Here is a 20,437-nt window from a genome sequence, read left to right as displayed (position 1 = left end):
TTAATTATAATTTATATGATAATAGAATCATTGTTATTATTATCATAGACGACATTATTTTGCCTTCTTGGTTGGTTTATAACTTAACATAATATGAGGAGGTATTTTATAAAACGGCTTCTATCCATTTTCCAAAATTATTCTATGAATGTAGTCCGTATGACTATTAGAAATTTTACTTTCAGAAAAATAATCCAAGATTCTGCAAAAATTTTCCAAGCAGTTTTCGAAAAAGGTCACATACTATTTTGATCTATAATCCTCATCAATGCTAATTTTTCCAAGACGACCAGCCACCGAGGGAAGTATTGATCTGCGTAAAAAGAACTTTGATATTACCATGTAACAAAAGCTGTTAAAAAGTATAAAATAAGTAATTGGCCTTGATAAATTTTCATCTGATCATAAAATTCGACAGTCTTGAAATGAGTCCCTTCCCGACCTGGTGACAACCTACTCTGCAGTGGATATGGTCCCGAAGCTCGAGTAACGTCCATCCAGCCGATGTGAGTACGTGATCAGGATGCTTGCCAAACAGTCCCCGAATGAATCCCTAAACAGAAATGGTAGGAGTGAATAGGTATAAGTAGGGTGGTCCGTCACATAAAATGTCACATCTTTATTTGAGTTTGGTACAACAGCTCTGTCAAAATGATCCTTTCTGCTTGCCTTTTGAACGCGATCCTCGCCCTGGCTCATGCCACGCCTTTCGGTAAGTCCTCGTCGCCTCTTTGAATCGGAAAAATATTAAATTCGATTTTGATTTTCAAATTCAAATTTTTAATTGGCAAAGATTGTTTACTGGTATAATTATTTAAATATGATTTTTACTTCCTTTAGCTGTAATACGATGACCTGTTAGTGACTCTGCTTTTATTTGAAAACTAAGTCGATAATGTAGACTGCTAGCCTTTCATTTGTACCTCAGGTTATCAAGTACACAATAGACTCAAAACATACAATACATATATCTAAATCACCACAAATATGAAAGTCACCACCACATTCACTTCCCCGGAGTACTCGCTATTCCTCGGGGCGGGTTAAGAAACCCCTTCTTTTCACGCTAATAAATTACATTTATTCTTACAAATTAACATAGACACAACACTCGATACAAACGTAGAAGCCTGGTTACATTCACTCCACCCAGAGTACTCGATATTCCTCTGGGTGGCTTAAGCAACCCCTTATTTTCACGCTAATAAATTACATTCATTGTTATAAATTAACATAGACGCAACATCCGATACAAACATTCACTCCCCCCTGAGTACTCGATTATTCTTCAGGGCTTCCTTTAAACTTAAAATTACTTTTAATTTTACTTCTACCGGGTATTGAGGAATTTCTTTATTTATAAAATACATTTGTACTTGTATATATACAGGGTGTATCAATTTCTAAAGTCCACCCATTTAATTCGGAAACGATTAGCATTAGCAAAAAATGGTCTTATACAAACCCTAAGTTAATTTTGGCTAGGAATCGCGTGGTGGTAACAGATTTAACATAACTTTCTCATCCAGCTAGCATCCGTCGTGCATAGCTCAGAAGTTGTTGATCCTATCAAAATTTTTCTTTCGGTAAAAGTGGCTTAAAATAAGATCTAGAATCAAAATGTACAATAAAAATATGGGATTCTTATTTAAAATGACAAAGTTAGCGTCCCTTCCCAGCTAGATGAGAAAGTTATGTTAAATCTGTTACCGCCATGCGATTCCTAGCCAAAATTAACTTGGGGTTTGTGTAAGACAATTTTTTGCTGAAGTTAATCGTTTCCGAATTAAATGGGTGGACCATAGAAGTTGATACACCCTGTATAATAAATTGTAGTGAACGCTAATGAAGTATGAATTTCTTTACATTGGAACAGTATAGACTCTGGGCGACTTTTTCAAGTGACTTCAACGAAACAATAAAATATTTACTTAATACGGTAGTTGAAAAGAAGAAATACAATAATAAAAAATAAAACTGTCGAATTTTATTTACACGAAATATTTACCAGCTATCTGAATTAATATTATAGGTAGATGTTAAATTTTTAAAATTTATAAATAATATTTGAAGTTTTCGAGCAAATAAAGCAACCCACAAGTCACATAAAAACATATAAAAACATACACTCACAAACATACAAGTTAGAACTTATAGGAGCGTTCTGTATGAGCCAGTGTCAAATAAAAAAATTTAAAAAAACAAAAGCCTTTGATCTTATTTGAGACTACTAACGTCGTGTACGTATTGCGTAGAGATTGATGTTTGTTTACACATTTAATTATGTCTTCGTAGTTATGAAATTATAACTAGATCTTCCCCGACAATCAGGGTCCGCCTATTCTCGCTCATTCGGCAATTCGCTATCTTAAGAAGCGAAACGTATCTGAGAGACAGATAGAATAAGCTTATATTAATATAAATATTAATCTTTTAAGACAGCATGGATTAAGATAATTAAGGCTATTTTTTCTGAATGAAGCCTGAATGATAGTGGACAATGGACATACGATCTCTCGATCTCTAACGGATATCAAGTTGTTTTATTTTAAGCTGATTTGATGAGTAATTCAGTGTTTCTATTAGTGTTCAAAAATGGTTTAAAGTTAAGTTGTTTAATTTTAAAAATTGTTTCAGATCGGGAAAGGAGGGATCCTGGGAGAGCAATGACCTGGAGCGGCTGGATGCCGGGAAGCGGTATGAGCGTCTTCGCTAGTTCCGAAGACCCCTGGGGCCAACCGTCCGAAGGCTTCCGACCGCCGAACTCCATGGGCAACGGTTGGTCCTTCGAAGGGCCCGGCACCTTCGGAGATCCGAGTGTCAAGCAGTTCGACGAAGACCAGGTGAAGCCGAAGCCCGTCGAAGACGAGAAAGAGCATAAACCGATCAAACCGTTCCACAGCAAACCGAGGAAAAGCTATGACGATGAATACGATGACAGGAGGCACTCTGGTGAGCACTTCCTGGTTTTAGCCTTTTTATTTTTATCCTATTGAAAACACAAACAAAACAGCTTCTCTTGGGATCACTTGTGATTTATAATACCATTGAATTTTGTCCTTTTATTGTTTTCAGGTTCCAACGCCAATGCTTCGTTCAACGCCTGGTTCCCCATTATGCTCGGCATGTACCCAGGGAGTGACACGAGGACCAAAGGATCGGATCAACACCCCGACGACAGAGGAAGCGTTGCCGCGATAGCCAACAGCGTCAACCACGGAAGAAGTGGAGTCGCTTCAAGCCACGCTATAGTCTACAGCGGTCAGCAACCGAACAATCGTAACTCGAACAAATTCTGATGCCTCGACGACCTAGCTAAAAAAAAATTTTTTGTAAATAAGTTTCGATCATAACTTTCATCAAAACAAAACTCGATTGTATACGACTGAAAATAAAGAGGATTATTGTAGAAAAATGGTTTTCTCAATCATGAAACATTTACACAACTGACATGCTTAACAACTTGGCATTTCAAGTTCTAACGTATAATTACTTCGGCTGTACAACTCCTGTACATATTACTGAATGGGCCTTCTTTGGGCGGACGTTCCCATGGAAAAAAAATAACGATATCAAACCGGTTTTTCCCATTACGATGTGCCTGTAATTTTGTTCGGAAGAGTCATCGCAAACATCGAGAAGAAATAAAAATTAAAACAAAAAAACAAGACAAACTTGATTTGGAAAAGAGTAGGGCTTGTGTATAAAATGCGTTGTTGAACCGCCGACGCTTCAGTCATGGTCAAATTTGTTATACTCATCGCTCTTCTCTCAATCTCACTCTCTTATTCAGCGCCCACTCAAGGTAATCATCTTAATTCCAGATAATTAAAAAAACAAACAAAACAAACTAATTCTCGCGCTACGAGACGAACGCAATTTATTACCGCAAAAAAAAGAATGCAGATGAAAAAATTTATTCTAATTATAAGTTAGTTATTCAGATGTCGTGAGATGCGATCGGGTGTGATGTAGGTTTCAGAAAAACATTTCTTTATCGTGCCAACGTTTCGATCTTTTATTGAGATCATCTTCAGGGCTAATCTAATTATAAGAAATTTTTTTATCGTCTTATGGTTTTGTTAAATTTGTATAAAACATTCTTCAATAATAGTAAAAAATCAAATTATATTATTGACAGGCTTTGGATGACTATCATATTATGATTAGAGCATCACAATTTTTTTTTAAAATTTTTTTACTGTGTTTTTACCCCTTTCTTTAAAAAAAATTATCAAAAGTAAGGAGAAAAATTATATATACAATACAATGCTTTTAACTAACTCAACATTAATTAAGAATAAAACACTGTACTATATTGCATGCATCAATGAAAAAGACAATAAAATCCTTATAAATAAACAACGTAAAGATTTAATTAAACCCACTGTCTCTATAATTATAATGACTAAGAATTATAAAAAATATTTATATAAAAATATTGTAATAAAGCATTATAATATATACATAGTACATTTTTAGCTGTTTTAACTAAAAAATATATAATCAAATTTATTCTAATTATAAGAAATAACAATTTTATCAACTTATAGTTTTTGATAAATTTGTATAAAACATTCTTCAATAATAGAAAAAAAAAATTATGTTATTAACAAGCTTAGGTTGACTATCATCCATTATGATCAGAGCATCACAAATTTTTATTTTTATATATTTTTTTTTCATTTGTTTTTGAATGGGTAAAAACCATGCAAAAATAAGAAGAGAAAAAAATACAATACAGCACTTATAACTAGCCCATATTAATAAAGAATAAAACACGACACTATACATCCATGAAAAAGACAATAAAATTCTTATAAATAAACAACTTAAAGATTTAATTAAACCCCTCTGTCTATATAATTATAACAACCAGAAATTATAAAAAATAATATAATAAAGCATTATAATATATGCATAGTACATTTTTAGCTGTTTTTAACTAAAAAAAATCTATAAACAAATTTATTCTAATTATAAGTAATTTTTTTTTATCAACTTATGGTTTTTGTTACATTTGTATAAAACGTTCTTTAATAATAGCAAAAAATCAAATTATGTTATTGACAAGCTTTGGTTGACTATCATCCATTACGATCAGAGCATCACAATTTTTTTAAAATTTTTTTAATGTCTTTTTACCCCATTCTTAAAAAAATTATCCAAAGTAAGGAGAAAAATAATATGTACAATACAATGCTTTTAACTAACTCAACATTAATTAAGAATACAACAGTATACTATACATCAATGAAAAGACAATAAAATCCTTATAAAAAAAACATAAAGATTGAATTAAACACACTGTCTATATAATTGTAAAGACTAGAAATTATAATTTAATTTTTTTTAAATTTTTTAATTGATACAAACATAATTATTCAAACTGATTAATTGAAAATAAATTATCACCTATATGTATTATATATTTCTTAATTATTAAAAATTACTGTAAAATTCAAAAAATCACCATTTAATTCAATTAGTATTCAATTAGACAATAAAATTAATAAGCTCAGAATAGAAACTGGACAAAGATGTCAAATAAGAAAGAAAGAAATAGAATAGGGATATATTCCGTCGACCCTCTCACATTATACATTCATGTCAATAAATACATTCACTCTTAGCACAACAATAAAACAACCCTGTTTCCTCCAAGAATCAGAACAGATGATTAAAATACTTGCTGCTCTGCTAAAGAACAATTCTCAAATCGTGTGGCAAACGCACTCTCTTTTATTAAGCGGGACACATCAAGCAGCCTTTCTCTACATACCAGGCACATTCGCGGGCTTTGATTCAAAAGTAAATGTCCATGTGTCAACCCCACAGGGCCTATTCTTAATCAGGTGAGGATGACCCTTCTCCTACGAGTCAGGTCCTCCAAGGGTACATTAATGATCTTTATCTTTTTCAAACAAGATCATTTTATTCTTGATCTGTCATTGGACCGAACCATGGTGGTCAGGTTCAGAGGTTGGGACATCCCAGCCAAATCAAATTTAAGAAGGTATAGAGTTTAAATGAATATGTTTCAGCAAATTTGTTCCTTATATGCAATATTTATTTACTACGATATTTATTACTATGCTTGTTATATTTTGATTTGTCAATCTTTAATTTAAAAAAAATTAAAATCATACAATAGAGATTGTCCATGACCAAAAAATGAAGATGCAACATACACTGTATTAAAAACATATATGCAAATAAAGATTTATTATTTATTATTATGTTTATGTAATATATATTGTATTATATTTATGTAATATATATTTGAATAAAAAAAACACACACATTAAAAATTTTATTTCATTTATGCAGAGAGTGGAGTCATTGAGAAAAGGGAAGCGAATCCACACCATGGTAAGAAACTAGCAGTCATCAAGCTGTACGGTGGTGGGCATGGAGGGCATGGACACAAGCGCAAGTATGTTATAAGAGAAGGTGGATATGGAGGCGGCGGATTTGGCGGCGGCGGTGGATCATTTAGCCAGGCGCAAAGCTCTAGCTTCAGCCACTCCTTCAGCTCTCCCGTTGGTTCGTTTGCTGCCAGTGGATCGCAGAGTTCGTCTGGAGCATTTGGGAAAAAATGAAACCTTGAATATTCACTATGAAAAGAAAAGTGATAATTATAATTACCTTGTGCAGAATGTAGGTTAAAGTGAAATGCGGGATATAATGTCTGAGTTGGATAAATAAAGTACCTTATTATTTATAATTTTTAAATTTCATTTTTCACTTGCATCGTAAACATTCTTCATGAACTTTGGGTTTTATATTATACAAAACCAAAAATATTTATTTAAAACATTCTTTATTAAATATTAATAAAAAATGAAATATTACAATAATGACATTGCTCGTTATTTTGAAGAATGTGTTGAATTAAAGTTTAACAAAGAAAAATTGTCATTCATAAGATTTTTTTACAATTAGATCTCTTTTTAACAAGAGTTATAAAACTGCCATATTCTACATTTCAACCAGTGCTTATTAAATAAATAATGATTTAATATGTGTAAAAATTAGTAAATATGTTTTGTATACAATAAACTCAACAATTTATGTGTTTTGTGTTTGAACTGTTACCAGCAAACCTTATATTTTATTTTATTTTTTTAAACATCACAAATATACACTAACTTTAAAAAAATTATTAAACTTTTCTGCCAAGTTCTTCAGGTCCATAACTTGCAATATTCTGATTTTGTATTTGTAAGATTTCTGTTTTTAAAGCAATTTACTTTCAAATGTTAAGAGGAAATATTTCACTTTTATTACAGATAATTTATATATCAAAAATAATTTGGACACAAAAAATGTTTTTAAATATATTGCAATAACATTGAAAGCATTTAAACATAACTTATTTACATTCAACATACAGGACTGGGCATGTCCCATTTACGATAGTCTTAGTAAATGGCCTATTGGCTCGTACGATAAACCTACTGAACTGATTTACTTTCACTTCTGAAAAAACATCTTGAACAATCATAATGTTGTCCTTTAAAATTACATTATGACGGATTGCATTATTGAAACCATTTTTTTTACAAAGACCATCGACAAATTTTCTGGTTGGCCTGTTTTTCATACAGACAGGTACCACTTCACCGAGTATAGTTTGTGAAAACAATCCAATATTTCTATTCAAAAAAAAAAATTAATTAAAATACATGTTTAAAGCAATCTAGTTTGAGTTATAAATTGTAACACTTACTTAGAAAATGGAGGATTGGGAATTTCTAAACCATAACAGTTTTCTTCGTCTTCTCCTAAATTGCAATCAGTCTTGTTATCACAGACTAAATTATTTGGAATGCAAGCGTTCGACCTAAAATATTCCATTTAGCCAGTAGAAAACAATTTACCTTCGGCTCAAAACTTACCTTGAACAATTGAAAAACGCGTTTGATGAGCAATCGTATTTGTGCTGGCAGAAAGGCCATGATTCATCGCTTCTATCTTGGCAATTCAAATTACCATCACATATCACTTCGGGCGATATTTTAGAAAGATATTTAACACATAGTTTACAATCATCACCCTCATCACTACCGTCCACGCAATCAACCTTTCCATCGCATAGTTTTCTCACCGGAAGACATTTGGAATTGTTTGAACACGAAAATGTTCCCGCTGGACAGTCTGAAATTATTAAGGAAATTATTATTATTATGAAATTATTAAATATAAAAACAGTTTAGATAGTTAGACTAAGATAGTAGATAGTAGAAAGAGACTCAAAAACTCTCTCTTTCTCTCTCACTCTCTCTCTCTCGCTCTCTCTCTCTCTCTCCCTCTCCCTCTCTCGCTCTCTCTCTCTTCCTCCCTCCTCTCCTCTCCTCTTTCTCAATTGCTTACACACATTTAGTTTAAAAAAGTTAATTTAAGTATACACAGACCACATTTATGTTCTTTGCAATATGTTTCTTTCCTCTCAGTATGGAATAATAACTCATCTCTTCCGTCAGCGCAGTCATCCATGCCGTTGCCAATTAATTTCCAGTCTAAACAGTTGCCCCATTCACATCTGACAGTGTCACAAGAATCATTGCCAGCTCTCAGCCAGTTGATTTTATACCCTTTTAAAGAAGAATGTAAGTGATAACTAAAACACAGTAAATATACAAAAGACATTACCAGATATTATATTTTCAATCATTTCCTGATTGATCCTAATATCCCTGTATTTAAGTTCATTGCGTTTTAAGCAGAAGCCATCATTTTCCTCGAAGAAAGAAACTAAAGAGGCACCATGATGAAATTTACACGTAACAAAACCCTTTACTGGGCCACGAATTTTCTATAATTATAAAAACAAACCGTTGGGTAATATAATACATATATTTGCTATTTTAATACTCACCTTGCAGTTTTTATTTTGGTTAAGTATTAAAAAGCAATTCCATCCAGTTTCACAATCTCCCAATAATTGAAGCTGTACCTGTACTTCGTTATAATTTGCATCCAACCCGACAGCCATGCAGACATTGTTATAGTAGTCTCGTTCTGAATGGCTAGCTCAAAATACAAATAATTGCAAAGAAGACAAAATAAATTTAAAACCTTTATTTTTTTAAAATATATAATGTATGCGTACAATTTGTGAAAGTTAACTGGCAGAACATTGTGGCTAATATTGGACTTCTTCTTCAATTTCAATATAAGTATTGGTTTGTCTTTGTAATCCACAGGTAGAAAGCCGACATTATCAACTTTAATATTTTGCTCATGGAAGCCAACAATATCATTCTGAACTTGTAAGTAGCCTAATTTTGCATATAAATTTGTTCTAGAAAAAAAATCCAAAGAACAATTTGGATGTAATAAAGGACTTATTTTTATTAATTATAAAATATATAAATAATAACCACTTACGTATCATTTGTCGATAGCTGTACTAAAACCCATGATGGTTTTATTAAAATTCCTAATGCCAAAGGTTTGTTATTCAAATGAATTACAGCTCGCCATGGTTGCTTGTCAATATTGGAATAATACGAACAGTTCAGTTTTAATACCTTGCAATAATCTCCTTCGGAATTTCTAGTTTCTGATATTAAAACACTACCTTCTCTGGAAGTAAAAGAAGAGTAAATCATATTTATCGTAAGCAGAATCAATCAAACTTACTGAAATCCCAGGCTATTGCAGATTTTCAAAACAATTGAAAGGGATACAGCATTGGGCCCTTCCGGGATGCAGTATGGTTCCCAATTCATTTCGTTCAGATGGTAAACAAAACCAGAGCTTCTTAGTAAATCTACATCAGCGTTGTCTTTAAGAGAGTGTGGTATATTTGGTTTTAACCTGCCATTGCTTAAAGGTGGGTCTTCAATTAATGCATCTATAAACACAAAAAGTTATTTGAATCACCCAAGTTATAAATAAATGTAGAATACTTACAACAAAGCTCCTCGTCTTCTTTTTCCCTACAGTCATATTCCATATTACACCTTTTTTCTAAAGGTATACACTCCTTGCTTTTGATGCAATAAAATTCAGTCTCATTGCACTTGTCTAAAATAAATTTATGTTTAGATTAAATTATTATGAGACATCATCGATTAAGGCAACTAATTTATCCACCTGGACAAAACAGTTCATCAGTTTGATCAAAACAATCAATTTTCCCATCACAAACAAGTTTGGGCGATGCTACTGTTAGTCTGCTTCTACAAGAGCAATCAAACTCATCTGATAGATCAATGCAGTCTACAATTCCATCACACTTACGATTTTCAAATATCATTTGTTCTATTCTGTAAACAAAAGATTTTAAAACATTATTTTTAAAAAGTTTCAATAGTATTGATTACCTAGTACAGTTGAAGAAATGTCCTGTCCCTTGTTCTAACTGTACTCTGGTCATAGAAATTTTACAGTTTTTCTCACCATGAGTATTTACTCTTTTGTCATCAGCAAAAGAAGTGGACATTAAGGATGGGTAAATGCTAGAAGGGAATTCAACTGACATGTTCTGTGGAGTTGTTGTCATAGACTTATTGACAGCTCCACGGGTATTAATATCATATTTCTTGGTGTGACTTGAAAGGATATTTGTTTCTGGAAGATTACCGTTAACATTTCTACCTGCTAGACTTTCAATATTATCTACTGTTGCCACTAATTCTGTATTTGGAGGGAGACTTGTAGTTTCTGATTCTACAGCCTTAACCAAAATTTGACTATCACTAGTACGTGATACATGACTTTCATTATTGGCTGTTAAAATGTTGTTTGGACTAGATTTTTCTGCTATTTCTTCTGTCATTTCATTGAAATTTATAGTCATAGGAGTTTCTGTAAATGTATTCTGTAAATGGGTGCCACTAGATGGCCGTTGATCATAAGATGAATTTTTAACAGTTGAAACATGAGCGGTTTCTTCATTTGTTTCATTGATGCCAGTAGCAGTCGGTACTTTAGTATTAGTATTTAAATTTGGGATAAAGGTTTCTTCTTGTTCTGAGACATTTGGCAATTCATCGGTGAGCGTATGGCTGCCACTAGATAGTCGTTGACCATAGGATGAACTTTTAGCAGTTGAAACTTCAGGTGAATTAACTTTTTCTTCTTTTGTTTTGTTGATGTCTGTAGCAGTTGGTTCTTCTTTAAATGTGTGGTCCATTTTGTTTGATGGTTTGTCTTCATTTAAATTTGGGATAATGGTTTCTTCTTGTTCTGTGACATTTGGCAATTCATCGGTGAGCGTATGGCTGCCACTAGATAATCGTTGATCATTGGATGAACTTTTAGCAGTTGAAACTTCAGGTGAATTAACTTTTTCTTCTTTTGTTTTGTTGATGCCAGTAGCAGTCGGTGCTTCTTTAAATGTATGATCAATTTTGTTTGATGGTTTTTCTTCATTTAAATTTGGGATGATGGTTTCTTTTTTTTCTGTGATATTTGGCAATTCATCGGTGAGCGTATGGCTGCCACTAGATAATTGTTGATCATAGGATAAACTTTTAGCAGTTGAAACATGAGCTGAATTATTTTTTTCTTCTTTTCTTTGGTTGATGTCAGTAGCAGCCAGTGCTTCTTTAAATGTATGATCCTTTTTGTTTGATTGTTTGTCTTCATTTAAATTTGGGATCGTGATTTCTGTTTTTTCAGTGACATTTGGCAAATCACCTCCAAGTGTTTGGCTGCCACTAGATAATTGTTGATCGTAGGATGAACTTTTAGCAGTAGAAACTTCAGGTGAATTAACTTTTTCTTCTTTTGTTTGGTTGATGTCAGTAGCAATCGGTGCTTCATTAAATGTATGATCCATTTTGTCTGATTTTTTGTCTTCATTTAAATTTGGCATGGTGATTTGTTTTTTTTCAGTGACATTTGGCAAATCATCTGCGAGTGTAGGGCTGCCACTAGATGCTCGTTGATCGTAGGATGGACTTTTAACATTTGAAACACGAGCTGAATTAACATTTTGTGCTTTTTCGTCTTTTGTTTCGTTGAAGTCAGTAGCGATGTGCGCTTCTGTAAATGTTTTGTCCATTTTGTTTGATGATTTGTATTCATTTAAATTCGGGATAGAGGTTTCATCTAAATTATCTTCTGCGCTCACATCAACAATATGAAGCACTTTTTCGTTATTTACAATATATTTCTTAGGGTAGATTTGTGGACAATTTTCTTCATCGTCTCCATGTAAACACTGAATTAACCCGTTGCACCATTCTGAATTGGGAATGCATTTATCATTTTTACATTGATACCCTGGGCATTTGTTTTGTGGTTTTATTTCCATGGATTTTATATTTTCTGAAATAATAAAAAAATAGTTTTGATGGATATGATCATTATAGAAATAAGTTTTAAAATTTATAAAAATAACCAATAGTATTTTGTATCCATGTAATGTATTTAGAAACTCTTGTGTATGTCCCCTGTTCTCCAGACCTAGCACATCCTTTCCCATGACTCACAATTCCTGCGATGTACCATCGGTCAGAATTACCAATCCTGCAACGTTAATTGATTCAATAATTTATAGATAGTTTTCTATGTTTTTGGTATTGTTACCGGCACAATAAAGGACTGCCGCTATCCCCTTGACAACTGTCTTTGCCACCTTCTTTAAAACCGGCACATATGTCATTACTTTTTCTGTCGCTACTGTGATTACAATCAGGGAATATATTCAACTCCACTTGTAGCATGTGATCAGCTGAAAATTAATTAAAATCATTGAACAATTTAAATTTAATGTCAATAAATATTTTTTGTTCATACATTCTATTCCATTTTCTTTTGTTGCTCCCCATCCAACAGCTGTACATTTAGAGTTGGGCTTGGGAAAATTAAACGAATTCTGCTTTGGTAAACAGCATTGAAGGACCCATCGATTGAATAAAAATGGCCTGTCTACACTTAAAATTGCTATATCATTTGCAAAGTTGGTGCTGAAAGAAAATATTGATTTTTGTTTTATAAAATGTTGTTTTTAAGAAAGATCTTTGGTCTGTAGGAGTTCAATTAAAAAAAAAAAGATTTGAATAAATCTGATTATCCAGATTTCTCAGGACACACATTTTGTTGCATATTTCACTGTAAAATCATAAAGAGAAAATAAATAGGCAGTTATGATTAGAGATGATCAAATTGTGTAGTTTATAAATTTCAATAAATAATTAAGCAATTTTGTTATTGAAATAATTAAATCTTTTTTTTAAGATAAGAAATTCTAGTAATAGTCATTCTTGACTAATAGGTACACTGATTGTTTTAAAAAATGTTTGTAAATTGATTATTTTGGAAAATTATAAAATTATCCATTAAAATGTTTATTATATTATAAAATTACCCATTAAAATTTTCATGGATGACAATATCTGTAACGATCCTTAATTGTTCTTGAGGCGAATAAGATAATCTTCTATGAATTCCAGCACGCACTTCAAAGTAGGCATTTTCATATCTGAAATATATTTTTTAACAATATAATTATATAATTTTTCCATTACTGGTTGCGATGTTATGATGTCTCACTCTTCAACACAATGAGCAGCTGTTAAGATGACGGAGTCTGTTACAACTACACCACCGCAGTGAAAAATTCCATTTTTATGAATTGCAACCACCCAAGGCCAAGAACCGGGAACACTCTTAGCTCCACCAACTATTCTCGGCTCTTTCCTTTTACCACGGTCCAATTCTGACAATGCACCAATTTTCCTAAAATTGAAGAAAATTGAAATTACTGTGTAAACGTATTTCTTAAATTAATACCCTAAGTGTGGCAAGTTATTTGACGCTTGATAATTGTGTCGATCATTCATTTGATTTTCAGTAACATTCCTTCTAAATCTGTAAATAATATTTCAAGATAAGTCTTGCATTATGACGGGCGATAATTAAATGGATTGACCTAAGAAAGCCGTCCTCGTTGGAGAATTTCCGCAAAGATCTCATACCACAACTGACAGGGCACTCAACCCAAGAAGCCTGATTCCGGCCGCATTTATCAACAAGCTGAAGACCAGTCGAGTTTTCGATAACAAACCAACCATTGTACTGATCTTCAAATACTCTCAATTCATTGGTCAATTGTCTGAATTAAATTTTATACATTAATCAAGCACGATTGTTGTAATTAAGAAATAATAATAAATAATAATCACCTATTTAGTGTTCCAAATTCAGATACACATGCCATGTGTGCCAAATTGGAGAAATTATCATTTGAACATACCGGGTACCATTTTCCATGCAAGTTTCTGTGAAGAAATCCTTTTCCGTATGAAACAGGCTCAACCTAAATAATAGCACATACTAAGACAATTGCAATTACAGAAGATTCCCATCTTATACCATAATAAAATAATTCTGTTGTTTGAACATCCCAATTATCCTGGCTTTTATCGTATTCTTGCTATTTTTGTCGTCCTGTTATATATATGTTTTGGTATTTTATCACTTTTTAAGTTTATACAATGCAAAGGAGTGACAAGCATGTAAAAAATAGTCCTCAAAGACAAAACCAACAAGAATATAAAGAACCAAGTTGATCAAGCAACATTTTCATAACCTCGTAAAGATCGCAATGACATTTCATGAAAAAAAAGTTATTATGACTTTAATTTCACAATTTAAGCTAATTCATTCAAGTTCAAGTTAATTTGTTGACTGATTTTGTAGTGTATATAGCAATACGTAAATAAAAGTATAATAATTAAAAAATATTTATTTCAAGTAATAATTGATAGTAATAATATATAGTAATAATTCTAATAAAACTGACCATTTTGTAACTAGTATTAGCAATATGTATAATTTGTACTGCTTACTGATGACTTATTTTATAAGCTCAGCTACACTCATGCAGGTGCATTCATACACAATGAGACGTAATTTCAAGTCCAGGATCAGACGTCAGTATTAGTCATTTCAGAGCCCAACATAATCAGTCTCCCATTTACTCTCCCACTCACTCTTAAATACATTCTTCCCTATTTATTTGCCATACACTCAAGATTGCTGAGAATTTGATTTTCCTCCATCACCCTCTACACATATTACAACTCTCAACATATCCTATATAATCCTTTATCCTATATAAAGAAACACAAAGCAAGTTATCTATAAAATATTATGTACAGTAACAGCCAACAATTCAGCTAGTTTATACTGCATGTAAAAGTGAAAATCGTTTACATAAAGATGGTATTTGGAACAGGAGAGAGAGGAGGATATATCATTTATTTAAAGGGAAAGTATCAATAGTCCAACGATTGAACCTTGAGGAACACCACTGAGCAAAGATCTAGAGGAAGAATTACCAGTATTGCTAGGTACACATTGGAATCTATGGAGGAATAATAATGAGAGTTGATATGCAATAGAATCAAAGATGTTAGAAAAATCAACTAGTATTAGGACTAATGCAATCTATGTTCTATTCCTAGACTGATATATCATACCATATCATACAGGAATTGATTTGAGTAAATCAATGATAGTTAATTACTGATTTATATAAATTTAAATCTGTACATCTACACATGTGAACAGAGTTGAGCCCATTACTTCTCGCAGCCCACTTTCAATTCTAGCATTTGTAATTTACAATAAGTTACTGGCAGGCTTTGAGAATTTCTACCTTAGGTGTTGGTACTCCAAGATCAGGGTCTGTTTAGCCACTGAGGTAGGGCTCCAGGTGCTATCAACAGCTAGGTCAATTCAATAACCAGAGCCAAGCATAAGACTATCAGGGACCAGGTTGAGAGGTCAAAAGCCTTAGGGCCTAATGTAAAGTACATTTAGCAGTAGGTTTAGTTTTTTTTTTTTTTTTATTGATTTTCCCCAACTACTTAATTTAATTAAGTAGTTAATATCAATTGTACATAAAAATTTTACGAGTGAGAAAAGATTTTTCCTGGGGTCACTGGTGCTACAAATATTATATGTACATGTGCATGTAAAATATTGTAAACAAATTTTTATTATTTATTAATCTGATAAATTATCACAGGCCTGGAATCACCCACCTCCGATGTTGGCAGTCTGGGATCAGACCTCATTCTTAGCCACTGATGCTGGACTCCAGCTAGGCCATTTCAGCCCCCAACATCAGTCTCCCATTTACTCTCCCACCCGCTCTTAAATAAATTCTTCCCTATTTATTTACCATACACTCAATTAGGGTAGTGGGGAGTTCGATATTATTCCATCACCCTCTACACATATATAACTAATCTATTTAGGCTCAATGACTTAATATTATGCCATTGGCCCTCTTACACTACACATTTACACTAATAAATACATTCACTTTCAACACTCCCTTCAAGACATATATCTGTACTATATGCAATAAAACAACCCTGTTTCCTCCAAGAATTGGAACAGGAGACCCATATATTCACTGACCTTTCAAGCACAATTCTCATATCAGGTGGAATTCCTACATGCTCTCTATATGGAGCCAAGGAATTGCACCCTTCAATTAAGTGGAATATATCAAGCAACCTTTCTCTACATGTTGAATAGGAATTGGGTTACTTATAGCATCCGCCTTCACTCTCGTATTTGTCGAACTACACAAACATTTCAGCATTGCACCATCTTCAGTTCCTCATTGGTGTAATGACGTGTTTGAGTAGTTCGCAAGTGAAGACGGACCCAATGCCAGTTCAGCTTGAGTTCACCAACTTCCAGACCAACATCCAGTATCAACTCTTTCTCTACGCACTGGACACATGTGCACGCTTTGCCCCAAAAGAAAGTGTTCATCTATCAATAGCTATATAATAGACATAATAAAAAACTTAATAATTTAATTAAACATTTTCTCTGGCCAGTGTTTTATTCTTATAGAAAAGTTGTATCTTCTTTCATATTGACCTACCAATTAAATTAATGTTCTTAAAGGTAAATTACTGTTGCCAAGAACTTTTCTTAACAATTTTTATAAATTGTTTGAATTGTTAAACAATATAATTTATAGCAGTTAAAACTAAGAAAGCTAATAAAAAATATGGCTTGGATAATATATTGAACTTACATCCCCATGACCAATTTCAATTTTTATCTTGTTGCAGTCGAATTCATCTTTTCCATTTTGACAGTCTGCTGTACCATCGCATCTTTTCCCCATTGGCAAACATGTAGATTGTGAACTTTCGTTTTCACCGCAGCTAAACTGTGCATTTAAGCACCCTTTAAAAGCATAAAAATTATTTTAAAAAACTGCAAAACTGCAAATTAAAATTAAATTAAATACCGAAGCATCCTTGTTCATCTTCACCACCAGGACAATCAAAGAATCCGTCGCACAGCTTAGCTTCACTGAGCCGATCTTTACAAGAACAACCTTTACAGCCATCTACATTATTACACTTCAACTTATCATTGTTATTTATGCCATTACCACAGTATTTAAATGTTTTATATCCTGAAAATTAAGATTTTCACATAAATTGAAATAATTTGAATAAGCTAGTGAGCCTATTGATTTAAGGAAATTATTGCTTAGTTAATAATTCAATTAATTGTTTAATTGCACCATTTTCATTAATGCTGGAATAAATGCAAAAATTATTGTTCCAAAGATTATATTAACGTTGTAACATAGGTTGAGTAATAACTGAAAAATTATAACAAAAAAAAAATTGCTACAACACTTACCATCTTTAGGTTTTTCAATTTTGTTGGTAAGTTTTTTTGTCCGATTTTCATCTATTTGTCTTCCTTTGCTCGATCTTGGTTCAAATTGAGCTACATTTGAGTTCTCAGAAACTCCTGGGACTGAAGGAAACTGGTATGTTATAGGCCTATGTAAATATTTACCATAAACCGGAGAATTGACTTGAGGCGTAGGATTGTAAGCATTAACTGGTGAAAATTTATAGTAAACGATTGGAGAGCCTTCATAAGTCGGTAAGTAGTAAGGGTTATGTGATGCAATTGCTGTCGGTATATGCATTGATTCGTGTTGCTGACTGCTCTGAAAATTATTCCAGTCTTGTTCCAGAAAGCAAACACCTCCAACACAGACACGGCGCGGCATGTTGAGTGTCAATTGTTGACCAGTCGATACTTCTTCACCTGGGCCAGAAGCGGGTATATTATACAAAGGTGAATAAACAAGATCGTTTTGTGAAGGTGCAGAATCGTATTCATCATTGTCTTCGGTATAATGTACGGAATTATTTCTTTTCATTTCCATGCAATTGTTCAACATATAACTTATCTGTTTGTTCAATTTCTTTAACTCATTTAGCATCTGAGTGAGAACATTACTTTCATTGACGTGCGTTGTATTTGAATTTAACTTTTCCATAAAATCTTTGCACTCTTTTCCACAGCATCCGTGGAATTGTGCTTTTTTCAAACTGTTCATTGCTTCACGTCTCAGTCTTGTAAGTGGTACTGCGCCGTAGTGGAATGAATCCAATTTTTGCCATTTCTGTACTGTATTTGTTGAACTACCATTGTCTAAAACAAAAAAATAGCAGGTTGTTAGGTGTTAAAAAAAAATCTACGTGATGAAATGGTACAAAGAGCAAATAAATTGATAAACATTGTGATGAGGTCTGTAGTGTGATAAACTTAAAGCTTAATAGTCCGATCATCCTGATCTGCCTATTCTCCCTGGTTTTGTCTATCAGGTGTATTTTGCCATCTTCAGCGACTCGAGATTGAATAGGCAGACTATCGAAGATGATCAAGCTAAAAAAATAATCACAATTAAGTTTCTTGACTTAATGGACATGCTTAAAAATATCAGTATTTATCTATACTTACACTCGAAGTTTGTAAGCTGAGAAATTTTATTGTTATAAAAACTTCTACTTTACAGAGAGGGTATTCCATCGAAAGAATATTGTAAGATTTTTTGCCCGGTACAAACTTATAAAAAGACACAATGGACATAATAGGACAGAAGATACAGAAATGCTACAAGGCAGACCAAATCAGCAAGGATAAGAAGACTAGGATGATCAAAAGCAAATAAACTCAGACAAATATAACCCACATCTGTCTAAGAAAACTGCTTAATATCTAATGAATGATACATTATTATTTTTTATCACAGCATTCACATTATGCAATTATATGGAATGGATTATGTTAATTCTTTCTTATTTGCAAATTGTTAGAATTTTTTTTTTTTTTAGTTTTAGGGCTGGCAACTATATAGATCATCGCCAGCCCTCTCTTCATTAACTTTGCTTTTCTTTTCTTTTCTTACCTTTCTCGCATTTTAATACTATTTCTTTTTCTGTTTCTCCAGGTGGTTTACGATATTTTATGGTACAACAGTAACCAACTCTCTCTTTTCTTTGTCCTATTGCTAGCCTCTCTGTACCTCAGGGCATCGACAATTGTGGATAAAATAGGACAAATAACAAACACAGTTACACAGAAACAAGATAAAAACTTGATAGTCAGGTTAGCACTCACTCTACCCAAGAGTACTAGATATTCCTCGAGAGAATTGAGGATATGCTCTTCCATTTACGCTAATAAATTACATCCACACACCAGACAACATTCACACTACCCAAGAGCACTTGATATTCCTCGGAATAATTGAGGATAGAAAAAATTGTTTGCTGACAAGTACCAAGAAGTTACAGCGTCAATTATTATGCAAATATTGGCAAAATATGATTAATATTTTAGAAAGATTTTTTTTTTTCTTAAGGAAAGCTGAGATTGCATTCTACTCTAAATTGGATTTTGTCGAATTTACAATTTTCACAATAGATACAAACATTTTATGCATCTATGTTGTAAAATTTAATTAAATTAAATCCATTCAATTTTTTTAAATATAATTTATCAAGCATTCTATAAAAAAAAAATCTTAATAAAAAAAGGCTTAAAGAGATTTTATTAAAAGATTTATTATTCATTCAAAAGATTTATTATATTTTAATAAATTTATATAGTTTTAAGATGTAAAAGACTTACCTTTGTATAGCGTGTACATGAGAGTAAAGACAATCAAAACCACTGAAACCGACACAATTACTTTTTTGCTACCTAGAATAAAGTAAAAATTAAACAGAAAATTAAGGTATTATTTGTAAATTTAAACAATAAGACTTTTTATAATATAGTTTAGTTACTAAATATGCTGATATACAATAACAAATGACAAACTTACCATCTATATTTATTTTCCTGAAAATTTGTAGGTGTTGATTCCTCATGATTCTGCCAACTGAGTTGTAATTATGTCAAATTCAGATCAGTCGGTCAAGCTTAAAAGAGCACATTGCTGACTAATCTTAAAAGAGTTATAAAATTTCATTTTAAAATTATACTCTACCTCGCGAATCTTTCTTCATGCAAATAGTTTGAAATTTGTTTCGGTTTTGCTAGTTTTGGAGAGATATTCCTTGTCCCAAACCTGAGTGAAAAATGAACATGGAGACGTTCCTTTTTTTCTTCAATTTGCCTTATT

At 32.5% G+C, this 20,437-nt stretch overlaps 3 protein-coding genes across 4 annotated transcripts; 2 read left to right on the top strand and 1 right to left on the bottom strand.

The window, feature by feature from the left end:
- Positions 1–483: 483 nt before the first annotated feature.
- Positions 484–3,415, top strand: LOC106668459. Of its 2 annotated transcripts, none has more exons than XM_014397253.2 (3): positions 484–506; positions 2,638–2,952; positions 3,076–3,415. In XM_014397253.2, the coding sequence occupies exons 2-3, from the start codon at positions 2,667–2,669 to the stop codon at positions 3,297–3,299; spliced, it is 510 nt and encodes a 169-aa protein (XP_014252739.1). In that variant the 5' UTR covers positions 484–506; positions 2,638–2,666; the 3' UTR covers positions 3,300–3,415. The 2 variants fall into 2 exon arrangements, with proteins under 2 accessions (XP_014252739.1, XP_014252738.1); XM_014397252.2 differs by lacking the exon at positions 484–506 and adding an exon at positions 604–712.
- Positions 3,416–3,698: 283 nt separating this feature from the next.
- Positions 3,699–6,977, top strand: LOC106668460 (glycine-rich cell wall structural protein-like). The gene is made up of 2 exons (XM_014397254.2): positions 3,699–3,805; positions 6,331–6,977. The coding sequence occupies exons 1-2, from the start codon at positions 3,739–3,741 to the stop codon at positions 6,600–6,602; spliced, it is 339 nt and encodes a 112-aa protein (XP_014252740.1). The 5' UTR covers positions 3,699–3,738; the 3' UTR covers positions 6,603–6,977.
- Positions 6,978–7,100: 123 nt separating this feature from the next.
- Positions 7,101–20,412, bottom strand: LOC106668458 (serine protease nudel). Its single transcript, XM_024230520.1, has 26 exons — positions 20,303–20,412; positions 20,138–20,234; positions 19,942–20,013; positions 17,650–18,459; positions 17,246–17,416; positions 17,027–17,181; positions 14,145–14,278; positions 13,892–14,074; positions 13,753–13,830; positions 13,513–13,698; positions 13,328–13,441; positions 12,757–12,926; positions 12,547–12,691; positions 12,359–12,486; positions 10,335–12,285; positions 10,105–10,277; positions 9,922–10,035; positions 9,649–9,862; positions 9,394–9,591; positions 9,116–9,307; positions 8,882–9,032; positions 8,656–8,818; positions 8,418–8,597; positions 7,902–8,160; positions 7,733–7,846; positions 7,101–7,658 (listed from the first exon to the last, which is right to left on the bottom strand). Exons 2-26 carry the CDS (start codon positions 20,181–20,183, stop codon positions 7,376–7,378), a joined length of 6,384 nt encoding a protein of 2,127 aa, XP_024086288.1. The 5' UTR covers positions 20,184–20,234; positions 20,303–20,412; the 3' UTR covers positions 7,101–7,375.
- Between the last annotated feature and the right edge of the window lie 25 nt (positions 20,413–20,437).

Source organism: Cimex lectularius, unplaced genomic scaffold, assembly GCF_000648675.2.
Source record: "Cimex lectularius strain Harlan isolate CLEC.00 unplaced genomic scaffold, Clec_2.1 scaffold36, whole genome shotgun sequence".
NCBI lineage: Eukaryota > Metazoa > Arthropoda > Insecta > Hemiptera > Cimicidae > Cimex > Cimex lectularius.
This window is presented reverse-complemented; position numbering and strand designations above follow the sequence as displayed.